Source organism: Spodoptera frugiperda, chromosome 10 (assembly GCF_023101765.2).
Source record: "Spodoptera frugiperda isolate SF20-4 chromosome 10, AGI-APGP_CSIRO_Sfru_2.0, whole genome shotgun sequence".
NCBI lineage: Eukaryota > Metazoa > Arthropoda > Insecta > Lepidoptera > Noctuidae > Spodoptera > Spodoptera frugiperda.
Genome location: NC_064221.1, coordinates 10311087 through 10325714, shown reverse-complemented (window position 1 = coordinate 10325714; position 14628 = coordinate 10311087). Strand labels below are relative to the sequence as shown.

The following is a 14628-nucleotide window of genomic DNA, read 5'->3' as shown; positions in this document are numbered from 1 at the left end:
TTTTATTATATATCATGTGCAAACGTTCATAGCATGTTTTTAATGTTGTTGTAATAGTGATCTAGCTTGAAAACAAATGTAATTGAGAGAAACTTTAATATCTGATAGTCTTCTGAAGTCAAAATTCTAAATTATTTATAAATAGACCAGGAAGGCACTTTTGATCGTCAAGCAATAATTAAAATAATATTAAAAATGTGTGTCTGTCAGTCAATCCTCTAGTGAAGTTATTTGCTCGTTCCAAAGAGTATATTCCTGTGGAAAAGAACGACCAAAAATCTCCATAGGTTACTCTTTTTCAAAAGATTCACAATACAATTTTTGGTAACATTATTTCGATTGCTTCATCTAAAAGAGAACAATGTAACACCAATATTCAGTCCAGGTGATAAAAAAAGAAAATACCATTGAGGATAGCAAAATAAATGCAGTCTGGAACTCACCAGTTCTCCAAGAAAAAAAAAGTTTTTTTTTATTTAGTACGGCTTCTTAATCCCAATTAATTTCAAAATATACTTTTAGTATTCTAAAGCAGTCTTCTTTACAACACATTTAAACGTTTTATTGCATTGATGTTTGCACAGGCGCACGATATATTTGATACGTATTTGCATGCATAGAATTTTATATAGTACTCATCCTGAAATCACTAGGTGTAGATCATATTAATAATGGTTTTACCTTAAGGAGAATTGAATACACAACAACAGATCGGGCACCAATCTATGTATAACCGCTTGTCGTCAACGTCTTTTATCCTCGAAGGGGTAGACAGAAGTGCACATGACGGCACGTAATATCATTGCACAATGTACGCCCACTCTTCAACCATTTTTGTTATAAGACTCATGTAATAGGGTGTAAGCCTATTGCCATATACCAGGCACAATTCCACACTCCTACTACTACTGAGAAACTTTCAAAAAACTAAAAAAAGTCCAGTAATATTTTTGCATACATACACACAAATGAAACCATAAATAAATTATGTACATGTCTATAATAATAAATTCTTATTAACAAAACAAATACTAAATTAACGTAACCATTTCTTAGAAAATAATTCTTGTATGGCATACACTGACAGTCCTTTGGTCTCTGGCAAGAAGTAAAAGAAGAAGATTGCTGTAGAAAAGCACATGAAAGCGAAGAAGTAAAAGACAGGTACCAGGCCTACAGAACTTATTAGGAGGTTGAATATGAACTGGACGAAGAAACACATTGTCCACGACCACTCCACTGCTAGCATTGACATTATGCTTTTTACCTGGAAATAAATAAAGGAAATTATATTGGTTGAATTACAAGTTTAATAAGATTAATAAATACATCGAAGTTTGGGAGAGCCATGCTTCGGCACGAATGGGCTGGCTCGACCGGAGTGATATCACGGCCTCACCGAAAACCGACGTGAAACAACGCTTGCGTTGTGTTTCGTTGTGTAAGTGAAGTTACCGGAGACCCAATTAGCTCTTTTCCAATCTTCCCAATCCTGAATTCCCCAACAACCCTTAAACTCCTAATCTCCAAAAGGGTGGCAACGCACTTATAACGCCTCTTGTGTTTTAAGTGTCCATGTTAGGCGGCGATTGCTTACCATCAGATGATACATCTGTTCCATAAAAAAGTCGCATTCATTACAGCTACTCTCTACTAAGAAAGGGAGAAGGCCATGTAGGTAGCCGTCGAAATGGTCTAATAACCCTTTGTTTTTTTTTTTTTTTTGAGTGGGGAAAATCATCCAATTACTTCTCCCGCCTTGGGCGAGGTGATAGGGAGTGTCAGACTCTTACTGACTAAAAACCACCCCGTTCCTTCTCCTGCTTTTCGAGCCGGAGCCCCGGTAAACCCGCTAGGGTCTAATAACCCTACCAGGATCTCATAACAGAAGAGAAGACAGTAGTACATTAAATTAAGCATTTTTCTCTTACCTCAGGTAAAAACACTTCAGCCAAAATGACTACAGGCACGGTTCCAGCCCCAAATGTATAGAACATTGTATACACGTAAATAAACATGGGAATTATCCACGTAGGACCCCACTCCGTCAGGATCTGCGTTCCTAGTACCACGCAGCACAAACCAGCAGCTATTGACGAGTAAATTATCAGTGGCTGCAAAAAAAAACATGTTTTATTAAAAAAAAACAACGTCACGCCTTTTATCCCCGAAGGGGTAGGCAGAGGTGCACATTACGACACGTAATGCCGCTATACAATGTACACCCAGTTTTAACCATTTGTGTTATAAGTCCCATGTAAAAGGGGGTGAGCTTATTGCCATATACTGGACACAATTCCAGATTTCGTGCTACTACTGAGAAATTTTCGAAAAACGGAAAAAAGCCCAGTAATACTTTACCCGACCCGGGAATCGAACCCGAGACCCCATATCCGGCAGTCGCACTTGCGACCACTCGACCAACGAGGCAGTCGATGTTTTATTTACTGTTTATTTATTCATGAGTTAAATTAATTAATACTAATGAGTACAAATTAAACTTAATGTAAAACTCGAAGCAAATGACTCATTCCTCTGTTTATGTATTCAAGTAATTTCATTAACATATTAATTCGTTATTTCTGTCATCATCTTACGCGCAGTTTAGTAAAATCTCGAAGGATGCATATTTATGCGTTTATATCAATTAATTTCATCACAAAGTGTAAATTCCTGTTGGAAAGAATGAGCTAGAAAAATCTTTTTCAATTTCTAGGTATTAGAGCAAGAAATATTCTCAGTTCTAGACCTATAGAATATATGTATATATTTTTTTTACATTTAATGGGTCGACGTTTGGCCGCTATCTCACCTGATGGTAAGTGATGATGCGGCATACGGTGGAGCACGTCTGCCCATAAGCAACCTATTCACTCGGGCTTTGAAGACACCCAGGTTATACCCATCAGGAAACACAGACTCCAGCAAGGAGTTCCACTCCCTAGCAGTTCGCACAAGGAAGCTTGAAGCGAAGCGCTTCGTGCGAGTGGGTGGGATATCTACTATGAAGCGGTGGCACTTCGCCGATTGTCTTGTGGTTCGATGATGGAAAGGACTAGAGGGAATCAAGTTGTGCAATTCCAAAAAATAATTCAAATATACATACAAAACCTCACGCCTGTCTCCCATGGGGGTAGGCAGATACAATAGACCACCAATTGCTACGACTCTTACATACCTCTTTCGCTTCATCAACAGGCACCAACCTTTTCATGCATATCATTAACAATTAAAAATTCAAATACCAGGACTTCATAAACTCTAAGAAGTAGAAGGTCACTCACCCGTCGCCCAAGTATATCGGTCAGGAACGCAGATATACTGCCAGCGACAATCATGACGACTCCCATGAGCACGCTGCATAGGTTCGGCGAGATGACGTCACGGGGCACTGCCTCGGCAAACATAGGCTCTGCGTAAACCTGAACTACTGGTAGTCCTTGCATGATGTACGCTACTTTGAGGGCCATTATTATGTAAAACTCTCGTCGTGTCGATGGTGAATTTTCTGAAAATTATGAAATAATATTAATATAGCGTAGTTTAGAAATGAAGAAGGTTTATCTCGTAGGAGAAAAACATAGCATTTTCCAACAAGAGACAAGAAAAGTCCAACACCCAAACTGAGTTTTTCGAGTTTCAGTTAAGTGGTATGAAATTCGGAAATGTGCTTGGTAAATAACAATAAAGGTAAATGGACGTGATGTTAGATTTAAGATATTACAGGGGTGTCATAATTTAAATTAGGAAAGTTGATGTTAGATTTAAAATGCATCCCTTCAAGGCATGGGTACAAAACAAAATGTGTGTTGTTTTACATTGTAAACAAAAATAGGTACTTACTGAAAAATTGCCAACAAGACACTTTCTTATTCTTTGGCAAAGGTGCTAAGCTTTCATCGATCGTTGTCAAGGCTTGGACATCTGCAAATAAATATGGCATCTTTTTATAACATCGTGAGTACTAAATGAACAAAATACAATTTGGTCCCGTAAATTAATAGAGTAAAAGAAGTCAACTAGTTTTGAATCAGATGGACTTTTGACCATTAGCATTTTGCGTAGACAGGCATCGCACATCCTACAGACTAGGCTTACTTCGATTAGGTTACGTGAGTAAACCATGATTATGTTAATTTAATATGGTATTTTGGACGAGTGGTAAAAAAGAAGCTAGTATACATTACTGCGGAAAAATGTACGATGTATGTCTTTACGTAGATACAATAATGAAGTAAGATTACCATCTCCGTTCACATTGAAGATCCGCCTCAGTTTGTCTATTTCTTGCAAAACTTCTTTAGATGTCGTCTTTTCGCTTCTATAAAACGCTATCGAATTTGCAGCGTCCTGAAAAAAAAAAACAAATAAATTGACTGATAATATTGTAGTGTGGGAGAGCCATGCTTCGGCACGAATGGGCCGGCTCGACCGGAGTTATACCACGGCCTCATAGAAAACCAACGTGAAACAACGCTTGCGTTGTGTTTCATTGTGTGAGTTAAATTTCCGGAGACCCCTCTTCCCCAATCTTCGCAATACCCGATTCCCCAACAACCATTAAATTCCTAACCCCCAAACGCCTCTGGTCTTTCGGGTGTCCATGGGCGGCGGCGATAGCTTCCAATCAGGTGATTCGTCTGCTCGATTACCGACTTATATCATAAAAAAGTATTAATACTTTGATACTACTACGATACGATATGAGTTCGAAATTATAAACTTAAAAAGAGCTCAAAGCTAATAAATTAATGACAATCCTTGAAAAAATCGTGATAAGAAAAATTTATGCCTACCTATTGTTTTTTTACGAAATTAATTTGATAGATCATACATACCTAATCTAATTACCTACATTCTATGCCTATTAACATTTTTAACGCGTATTATTAACAATGCTAGACCTCTTTACAACAGTTATGTTTAGAGTTCTATCAAATCCCATGTAATAGGGACGAGCCCTATTAAACCACTCCAATGGGTACACTCAGCATCTTTAAGAGTCACTAGTCACCTTAGTATGAGTTTGCTTTACGTTTAAAGTAATCCGCCGGTTGATGGGCTCAAATAAACCAACAATAAGAACGCCGCACGCACTCTTGTTTCCGAATCACGTGATGGTAAGCAATCGCCGCCGGTCATGGACACCCGAAACACTAGAGGCGTTACAAGTGTGTTGTCGGCCTTTTGCCATTAGGAATTTAAAAGTTGTATGAGAATCAGGGATTGGTTAGAATAGGAAGGGGGTAATTGGGTCTCCGGAACCTCATTCACACAACGCAAGCGTTTTTTCATGTCGGTTTACGACCAGCTTAAGCCTATAACTGGCTTATGCTAGCTCATAGGCTTAAGGCTAGTGCATGCTAGCACTGTGTCAGTGCCGGCGTTAGGGGGGCTAGTGGGGCGATGGCCCAGGGCGACAAATTCTGGGGGTCATAAAAATTAAAAACTACTACTAACACTTGATATTGCTTTCCTCAAGTGGGCGCCACAATATTTTCGCCCGGGGTGTCAGTGGCCCCAACGGCGGCACTGCACTGTGTCAATAATAAAAGTTTTTTTTTTTTTTGAGGGGGGAAAATCATCCAATGACTTCTCCCAGAGTCTAGGTCCCAATTACCTCTTCACGTCCTTTAGCCATCAGTGTCAGTGGTGACTCCTTGAGCACGGACAGCAGCAGCACGCCCACCACGGAGAGTGAGAGGCAGGCGTACACCATGTGGTGGTACGTCAGGCATCCACCCAGGAAGTAGGACACCAGGATCCCAAACCCATAGAACTGCATCGGCCCTGATGTCATTGTGCCTGGAAGACGTAGGTTTTATATAATTAATCACACAAAATATTACTTGAAAATGCTTTCTGAAATGGATGTGTGTAACCGCTTGAAATATGTATGTATCGCCTTTTATCCCCAAAGGGGTAGGCAGAGGTGCACATTACGGCATGTAATGCCACTGTACAATGTACACCCACTTTCCACCATTTGTGTTGTAAGTCCTATGTAATAGGGGTGAGCCTATTGCCATATACCGAGCACAATGACTCCGTAAACTTACTAGTTCGCGTACTGAAGAATTTTCGAAAAACCGAAAAAAGCCCAGCATTACTTTGCGCGACCCGGTAATCGAACCCGAGATCCTTTGTCCGGCAGTCGCACTTGCGACCACTCGACCAACGAGGCAGTCTACTACTTGAAATAAAAACCTCAATTTTTATTTCCGAAGGCGATCAACTCCGATCAGAGATATTTTATTTTATTATTGAAAAGACTGGTACGGTCGGTACTTAATCAAATCAAATCAAATCACTTTAATGCATCCATAGTGTGGTACAGTGTGGTCTACAATTTTATACAGTAACTAGCTGACCTGGCAAACTTCGTACCGCCTCGAAACATTTTTTCGCACCTTTTAAACCTTCCCTGTACTTCCACAAATAATTCAAGACCAAAACTTGCTAAATCAGTATAGCCGTTCTTGAGTTTTAGCGAGACTAACGAACAGCAATAGATTTTTATGTATAGAGATATGTTCCAACTATAATAAACTTAATTTGAATAGTGCGTCTTCATGCGTCTAATAAATTAATCTATGCGTATAGGCTTTATCTTGTTCTTACCTAGCTAACGACCTTTGGTTAAGATAACTATAGGCATTCAAATGAGAAGGTTGTACCGTAGTATCACGCCTATAAATTAAGATAAAATACCTACCGAATTCTTTCTTAATTTAATTTGCTAGATACACAATATTGTTTAAACCTAATTTAATAGCCTAGAAAAAACATAGGGTACAATGCCACAGTAAGTACATTGTGTTACAGAATTTTCTCGACTTGGATATCAACCGAAACCCCATAATCAACTATGTGTGACTGCACGGTTGATGAGGTGACTGGGCAACAGGCTGCCGTACAACGTGCAGCGGGTTTGGTTTCTGCACGGAGCAACTCTTTGAGTGATCTACACATTGTTCTTTCGGGTCTAGGTGTCATGTGCATGTGAAATTGTATGTTTGTAAACGCACCCACGACACAGTGACACACGACAAAAAACACAGTGTAGGTCAACTTCTTTAAAAAAATATCAACACAAAATGTGGCACTCGAAACTGAGGTGAATCAGCAACAGAACCTTTTTGCGCAGACCATAAAAACCGACAACCAGGTCGACAGTAGCACTAAGGAGTTGAAAAAGATATTTCATTGTTTATAAACACCTACCTCTTATGGAATCCTGGCATATCTCGCTAATATAAATAGTAGATTCCAGGAACACGGCGAACCCGAGACCTCCTATGAACATCGCAGTAAGAATCACTTCTACTTGACTTGATAGAGCTATTATTGACCACGCTATCTGAAAATTTAATTAAAAAAGTTGTATGAAGCAATTCGATAAAAAAAAACCTCAGCAAAATGTGAAAAGATCAATGATATTTAGTCTAAATCGAGACTTGAACCTTAGACATTCAGCAATCTCATTTCCGATCACTCGATTGTCGAGGCAGATCCTCTCAATTCCAAACATAATTTTTAGTCTCATCATAAAAACAGTCAAGTCTACTAAATAACATACTCGTTCAAGACTGACGCACGCTTCTCACCGTTTATGCAACCCTGGTACTCACCACGAAAATAAGAGAAGATAATGTGACTGATTTCTTTCTACCCAACCTGTCTAGTACCAGCCCAGCTATAGGGTTGGCTATCAGACATCCTATGGAAGGCAGACTGCCGAGGAGTGACACTTCTGCTGCTCTCATCGGCCGGTGAAGAGTTGTGTTTTCAGACTTGAAGAGTAGGATGGTGGACGATGGCCATGCCATCAATATACCCATGTTTGCGCAGGAAAGGCATACTGGAAATACAAGAAAAAAGTGAAACTAAACTAATAAGGATGGTGACGGGATATGAATATTAAAAATCTATTTATTCCGTCAGTTAGTTAATGAAAAAAATATAGACACGTATTTTTTATTTTGTCATATAAAATAACAATACTTAGATAAAACGAATCAAAGTTTAGGAGTGGGAGCAAATACGTCATTTCTACGTATAAAATGTACATAGAAGTGACTTCACGTGCTATTTCAAATCGAGAAAATAAAATATACGTGGCTAATGTTTTAAAATAATCTACAAGACGGACATTAAATTAAAAATTAGTCGTCTATCCTATAGGTTTTTTAGTTGCGTTGCGTTTTATTTCGCTGCGTAATTGATACTTACGCTGCTTTTTGAAAGAATGTGGTATCACTCCAGTCAAACCGGCACAGTTGTGCTGAAGCAAGACTTTTCCTTTAACCAAAGTGTTTACGTTCTAATACATGAAATGAAATACTCATGTATAAAACCTACAATAAATTATACTATATGGCATAGTAAGTATTATAAACGTACTTATCGTCGTGCCGATGATTTGAAGAGTGACCCCCATGATTTCCTCGTATGTGATGACGCTGCAGCTGAAACCATTCATCAAGTCATTGATTATTTACGTCCCGATGTCATAAAGTGTTTAAAGCTCCATTGACAGAAATAAACAATAGAGATAGGTATCTCTCTAGTATCGTAACAAGATTGGGTACAGTACAATTTTTTAATAAATATAAAACAATAATTAAAAACATAATAAGTTTATTTACTTTTTGGTTAATAGTATAAGCGGTTTACGATTCGACGGATCACCTGATGGTAAGCAATCGGCGCCGCCATAGACACGCGAAACATCAAAGATATTACAAGTGCGTTGCTAGCCTTCAGGGGGTTAGTTGATTTGAGGATTTTCGGGGATTTGGGTAGATTAGAGAGGGGAGTATTTGAGCCTCCGGTAACCTCACTCACACCACGCAAGCGTTGTTTCACGTCGTTTTCTGTGAAGCCGTGATATCACTCCGGTTCAACCGGCCCATTCGTGCAGAAGCATGGCTTTCCCACACTTAGATCAAAGATTACAACTTTAATATAAGTATAAAATAATACTTAGAAATCATCTCAATTCCTATAATTACTTAGACGATATAGGTACCTACTAAGTCCAAGTATTCTTGTAGCTCTTTTGAGAAAAATAAATAGGTAATAATTTGTTGCATAAACAGACGCCACAAGCTGCTATCTCGTTTAATATTCATAGAATTTTATTCTCGTTTTTGACATTTCGAAAACATGCATTATTGCATTGAAACATTGCATTTTATAAACATACAATAGGTACCTATCTTTATTATTAAGCATTTAATTACAGGTTTAATGTTGCTTATTAAATAAAAATTAAGCGGCAATTCGTTTTTAAAACTCCTTGTTGTACCCTAAAACTGCAACCCCTGTAGACGACAGAAGTTTTTGTTCACCAAGGGACATATTCTGGCTATACAGTGATAATAACAATCACGCTTTTATATTTATTAACTCTACAAGTCTGTATCACTAGAATTTAAAACGAAATATTTACCTACTATGTTAAATATCCCGTTTTAATGATATTATTAGTGACCATGTCAGTTTAAAAACTTAAATCTTCAAGTCTGGTTTACATCTTAGTCAGAAAAACATACCTATTTATAATATTTCGTCATATATTAATCCTAATGTGTTTTATTTAGTAGCTTAAAATAGACTGATAGATAAAGCTGTTCACCATTATTCCTAATTCTCAAAAAATCACGTCATTCTGTGCATAGCTTCTTTAGACGTGAAAGAATGATAAATAAATACATTTCACATTAATATTTATAAGTAGGGAAGTGGAGATACATGAAGACAAGTGATATTCTTTTATTAGGTACTGTTTCTCTATGAGATGTTAAGTAGCTTCAATGCTTCATGAAATACCGGAATATTATTCTACAAATATCTTTATGAATGATTGTGTAATAATTACGTAATTTCTACAAAAAGATAATTAGTAAAATATCTGCATTATGTCCACATAATTGTAAGCTTACATTAAAAAAATTATCTAAAAGTAAGTAGCTATGTTATTTCAACTTTTGTAGCGTTTATTTATTTAATTTAATATTTAGTAACCGTCGCAAAAACATTATTATTAATTTACATAGCTTTAACTTAATTATTTATTTAAACAATATGAATAATGCACTAGCTGAATTCTTTATTAAACGTGCCAAAACAATCAAGAAGCTTCTACTTTAAAAAAAGTTTATAAAAACAAAACTATTAAGGCTTGAGCAAAAAAAACCGGTAAAATATTTTATTTTACTTCACTTTATCCGCTCAATCACTACCAGGCTAACATAACAAACAGCATATTATACCAATAAATAGATCAATACAAATTAATAGACATACCAATGATAAACTATTTCAGATGCTCCTTCGAATTCATGTCACCCGTGTCACTAGTAACGCGTCACACAACGGAATGAGGCTGCGACCTACCTAATTGATACTTTAAAGTATTAAGTTTCTTATAGCCTACGAGTCTTTACTAAGAATTAAAAATCGTGAAACAAAATGACGAACAAATTGATTAGGTATTTATATAGTAGGTAAATAAGACCTAAGGCCTTTAGAAATAGGCCTTGGGTAATCTATTTTATGCACTTTTTATGCTAAAATATAAAGCAGGTAGGTAGGGTACTTAGCGACTAATGTAATGTTTTAAGGGAGATTGTGGTTAAAAGTTCGGCGTTCGATCCTCGTCTGACCACCTCGTGTAGCAATAAAACAAATGCCGTCAAACACGTTTTTTTTTTATTTGTGTTCACAAATAAATAGGTACATTATGTTAGTTTATTTCCTAGCCATAATATTAATCATGCTAACATGTATATTTATAGCGAGGCTTAATTCATTCGCGTGTATATTTTTGTAGGAATTATAGATTTTATTTAGGCACTACTTATGTCCTGATGTCCTAGTAACCTATCTAAACGGGTATTTAATCTACGAAGGATAAAACAGAGGTGTAAAGTAACTAATTGACACTCACTTTTCACTAATTAAGTTTTATGACAACTTTCGTAACATACATACTAAATTAATTAAGCTTACTCACGTAACTGTTTGACGAGGAACTCGACTAGTTTCAAGCCATGCTAGAGGCTCATATTCATGAGCATTCCGTGACACACAACACGCGATTGTTGCGCTGCTACTCTACATAATACCGACGTTTATAATTCCATGTCATAAGTGGCGAGCCAGTGTATACGATAGCGAGATACGATACGATATTTCAGACTCCGTGGTATTGCGAATATTCCATACTTCTTACTTTTGAGTGATACCACGGCTTTACAGAATACCGGCGTGAAACAACGGTTGCGTTGTGATTCGTATCCTTTTCATTCGATTCCTCACTACCTTTAAAGTAACCCCCAAACTAGGTAGTGATTGCCTACCATCAGGTGATCCGTCTGCTCGTTTACCGGCCTATACCTACCATAAAAAAGTACTTCTTACTACGAGATTTTTGGACAAGCGCAAAAAGCTAACCAACGAACAAAAGGACGAGTCGTGACAGTTCCTAATTCTCCTTAAATGCTTGAATCATTTTTATTGCTTCTATTACAGAGCTTAAAGGAAAACTTTTTGCAACTATACTTACTGCTGTTTTTGCAAAAATAAAAGTAGGTATTTTAGTCAGTTTTTTGTGGCGCTAAAACTACTTTATAAGATTAGGCATTCAGAACGTGACGTACATCTGAATTGATTAAACATTATGCATTTATTTACCCGTACCCACAAAAAACTTGTCAGTTATTAAATAATCTTCTATCTGCGTGCTAGGAATATTTTTGAGTTTTTTATTTTGTTTTGTTTTTAATAGGAATAATGACTGGGTATGCAAATTAAAAATTATTAATCCGTCCGTTAGGTAATGAAAAATATTAGACACGTATTCTTTTTCCGCGTCCGCGTATTTTGTCATATAAGATAACAATACTTAGATAGAACGAATCAAAGTTTAGGAGTGGGAGCAAATACGTCATTTCTACATATAAAACGTAGGTACCTAGAAGTAACGTCACGCGATATTTCAAATCGATATATCTTCGAAAGTATTTGTTTCCGTAAGAAAATAAAAAATATATGTCTAATATTATAAAAAAATCTACCCTATTTAAGTGGTTCGACGATGGAATATTCGCAAGTTTGACTTCTGTACTTAGCATTTCTAATTCAAAACCCTATTTGGATGAGCATAAAGTCTTATATTGATAGGAATAGCATCAATCACTTACTATTTTGGTTGAAACAGCTCCTCAAACAGCTGCCCTCGTCAAATGCAACTGAACTTCTACTATAGCCTACCTTCATAGACCATCACTAAGAAATCAATTGACCATCCACTCTCAGAGAACCTCACAGCACCACTGTACCACTACGATTGGCAACAAACACGGAACACAGAAATTACAATAACAGTTTCTGTATTCCATGGCAACAGAGCCCCTTTTCACATGTTCTCGTTTCGATCACCTCCCCGAGCTTTCATAATAGATTTTAATGGCTCTTTTTTGTACCTAAATAAATACTTCCTAAGGGCTCTGAACGCCTGGTAGCCAGATGTGATATTTTAGATATTTCTATTATCCTTATTTAAGGGCTGTTTGTGGATTTATTTAACAATATTGCAACTTATTGCCGTGACATTGAGCAAGCGTGGTGATTAATTCTCAAACCTTCTCCGTGCGAGAAGAGGCTTTTGGTCAGCAGTAGCCACGTTTTTTATTTACCATTTTTACAATTAATACAGGGTTATGCATATTTAATAGTATCTAACAAAAAACCACGAAGGTTTAAACTTGTGCTACCATGAACATGAATCCATCTCAGAATCGAAACTATATAAAACTAGCGGACCCGACAGACGTTGTCCTGTGCTATGTTAGCGTCTTATAATTTGATTCATCATTCATCAATTCATCATCGATCATTTGTCTCTTTCATTTTTTGAGTACCTACCAAAACAAAATACGCGCGGCTGCCGAGTGCCTTTTTGATCGAAAATTACCTACCTACTGTCAAATGTATATGACAATATCTATGCGTCATTCACTAGATATTAGTACAAATATGCGATGGTAGCGCCGTCTGAAAATCGGATTCATATGTAAATGCATATCCAAATATGCAAATGCATACTATCTGATCTCTAATTATCATTATTTAAGGGCTAATTGTGAAATTTTTAACAATCATTGCTCTCATTGGCGGCATTGAACAAGCGTGGTGAATCTAAACCATTCTCAGATCCTCTTGAACACACACAAAAAGTTTTACAATCAAAATCCGGTTATGCATAGTTAGTAGTAACCAAAAACCACTAAGGTAGGAACTTGTGCTATCAGTGACATACCTACATCGTACGGAATCGAAACTACTATATATAAAGATTAGTTAGGTATAGGCTGTTGATGTGTGATTGCACATTCGTTACAAGATTTAATACGCCTGCTGGTGTTAATTTTGCAATGTAATTGAAGTAAAACTTCACTGCATCTCTCCTTACTATCTTACTTATCGACTGGTAGTAGAGTACTTCTCCAAGAACTCTTAAATTTCCTAACACCCAAAAGGCCGGCAACGCACTTGTAACGCCTTTGGTGTTTCAGATGTCCATGGCGATAATGATTGCTTACAAACAGATGATCCGTCTGCCTTTACCATAAAAAAACTATAATCAAAAGATTTAATTGTCATACCTACCTATAATACCAACAGCAAACACCACACTTGAAAACTTCAATACATTAGATTTATTTTGAACACTTCCGTACTTTTCAAGGCCGCCGTTTATTTTCGAATTTGTTTCACAGGACATTCACCTTACCCCGTCCATAGGTACTAACTTTTCACCACTCTCATAGAAATAACTATTCACATTTTTACTTATAAAAGTCCTTAATACTACTGTTATGAACTAATACTGTCAGTTCGCACTAGATAGAGTTTATAGGTATAAACTGTATCTATTTTTATAGCACGTCGGAGATAGATAGGTACTTCATTGCGTAAGATCGCCAACTATTTTTGTACCACAGAAAGCTATTCTATCAATCCGCCAAATTACATTGCGGACATTAAACGACTATTATTTTAAGTTACTGCTGTTTTTATTTACCTACTATTAGTATATTTACTTTCATTTGTATCACCTACACTTCTACATTATTTTTTATACTAACTGGACCGACATACTTTGTACCGCCTCAATAATGTTTTTGAAACCCTCCCTGAACTTTAACAAATAATTCAAGAGCAATATTAGCCAAATCGGATCATCTGTTTTCAAGTTTTATCGAGACAAACTTAACACTAAAACCACTTTATGACATGCCAACATGTATTAGGCAAGAGGAATATAAAGCAGTTTGTGGACATTTTTTATCCTCTGACGAACATCAATTAATATCTATTAGACTATATACATACATATCATCTTGCCCTACGTCCGACTCTTATTGGGGTAGGCCAAGACAAACGCCAAATGCTAAGATTTTGGCACACCTCTTTGACTCCATCTACATACATCAATCTCTTCATGTATTATTTACATAAGTTGCTATAAACATATCTATTTTACTCATACTTTACTAGTTAACAAGGGGATGTGGGTTTTTTACCTCACTAAACCTCCCTGGTGGCCAAAGGAGGCAC

General features: G+C 36.8%; 1 protein-coding gene across 2 annotated transcripts; it reads right to left on the bottom strand.

Annotated features, from left to right (window-relative positions):
* Positions 1-981: 981 nt before the first annotated feature.
* Positions 982-13937, bottom strand: LOC118277644 (facilitated trehalose transporter Tret1-like). 2 transcript variants are annotated; one of them, XM_035596537.2, is made up of 10 exons: positions 13678-13937; positions 8404-8468; positions 7632-7861; positions 7225-7360; positions 5621-5805; positions 4245-4350; positions 3844-3924; positions 3285-3508; positions 1932-2114; positions 982-1267 (listed from the first exon to the last, which is right to left on the bottom strand). In XM_035596537.2, the coding sequence occupies exons 2-10, from the start codon at positions 8438-8440 to the stop codon at positions 1037-1039; spliced, it is 1413 nt and encodes a 470-aa protein (XP_035452430.2). In that variant the 5' UTR covers positions 8441-8468; positions 13678-13937; the 3' UTR covers positions 982-1036. The 2 variants fall into 2 exon arrangements, with proteins under 2 accessions (XP_035452430.2, XP_035452429.2); XM_035596536.2 differs by lacking the exon at positions 13678-13937 and adding an exon at positions 10312-10528.
* Between the last annotated feature and the right edge of the window lie 691 nt (positions 13938-14628).

Bases quoted from the DNA above. Each gene is read 5' to 3' on its own strand.
- LOC118277644 (XM_035596537.2), bottom strand. From the start codon at position 8,440: ATGGGGGTCACTCTTCAAATCATCGGCACGACGATAA. The intron at 5,806-7,224 runs GTAGGTGTTTAT...TACGTCTTCCAG, and splicing joins ATGCCAGGATTCCATAAGAG to GCACAATGACATCAGGGCCG. The intron at 1,268-1,931 runs GTAAGAGAAAAA...ATTTATTTCCAG, and splicing joins CTGAAGTGTTTTTACCTGAG to GTAAAAAGCATAATGTCAAT.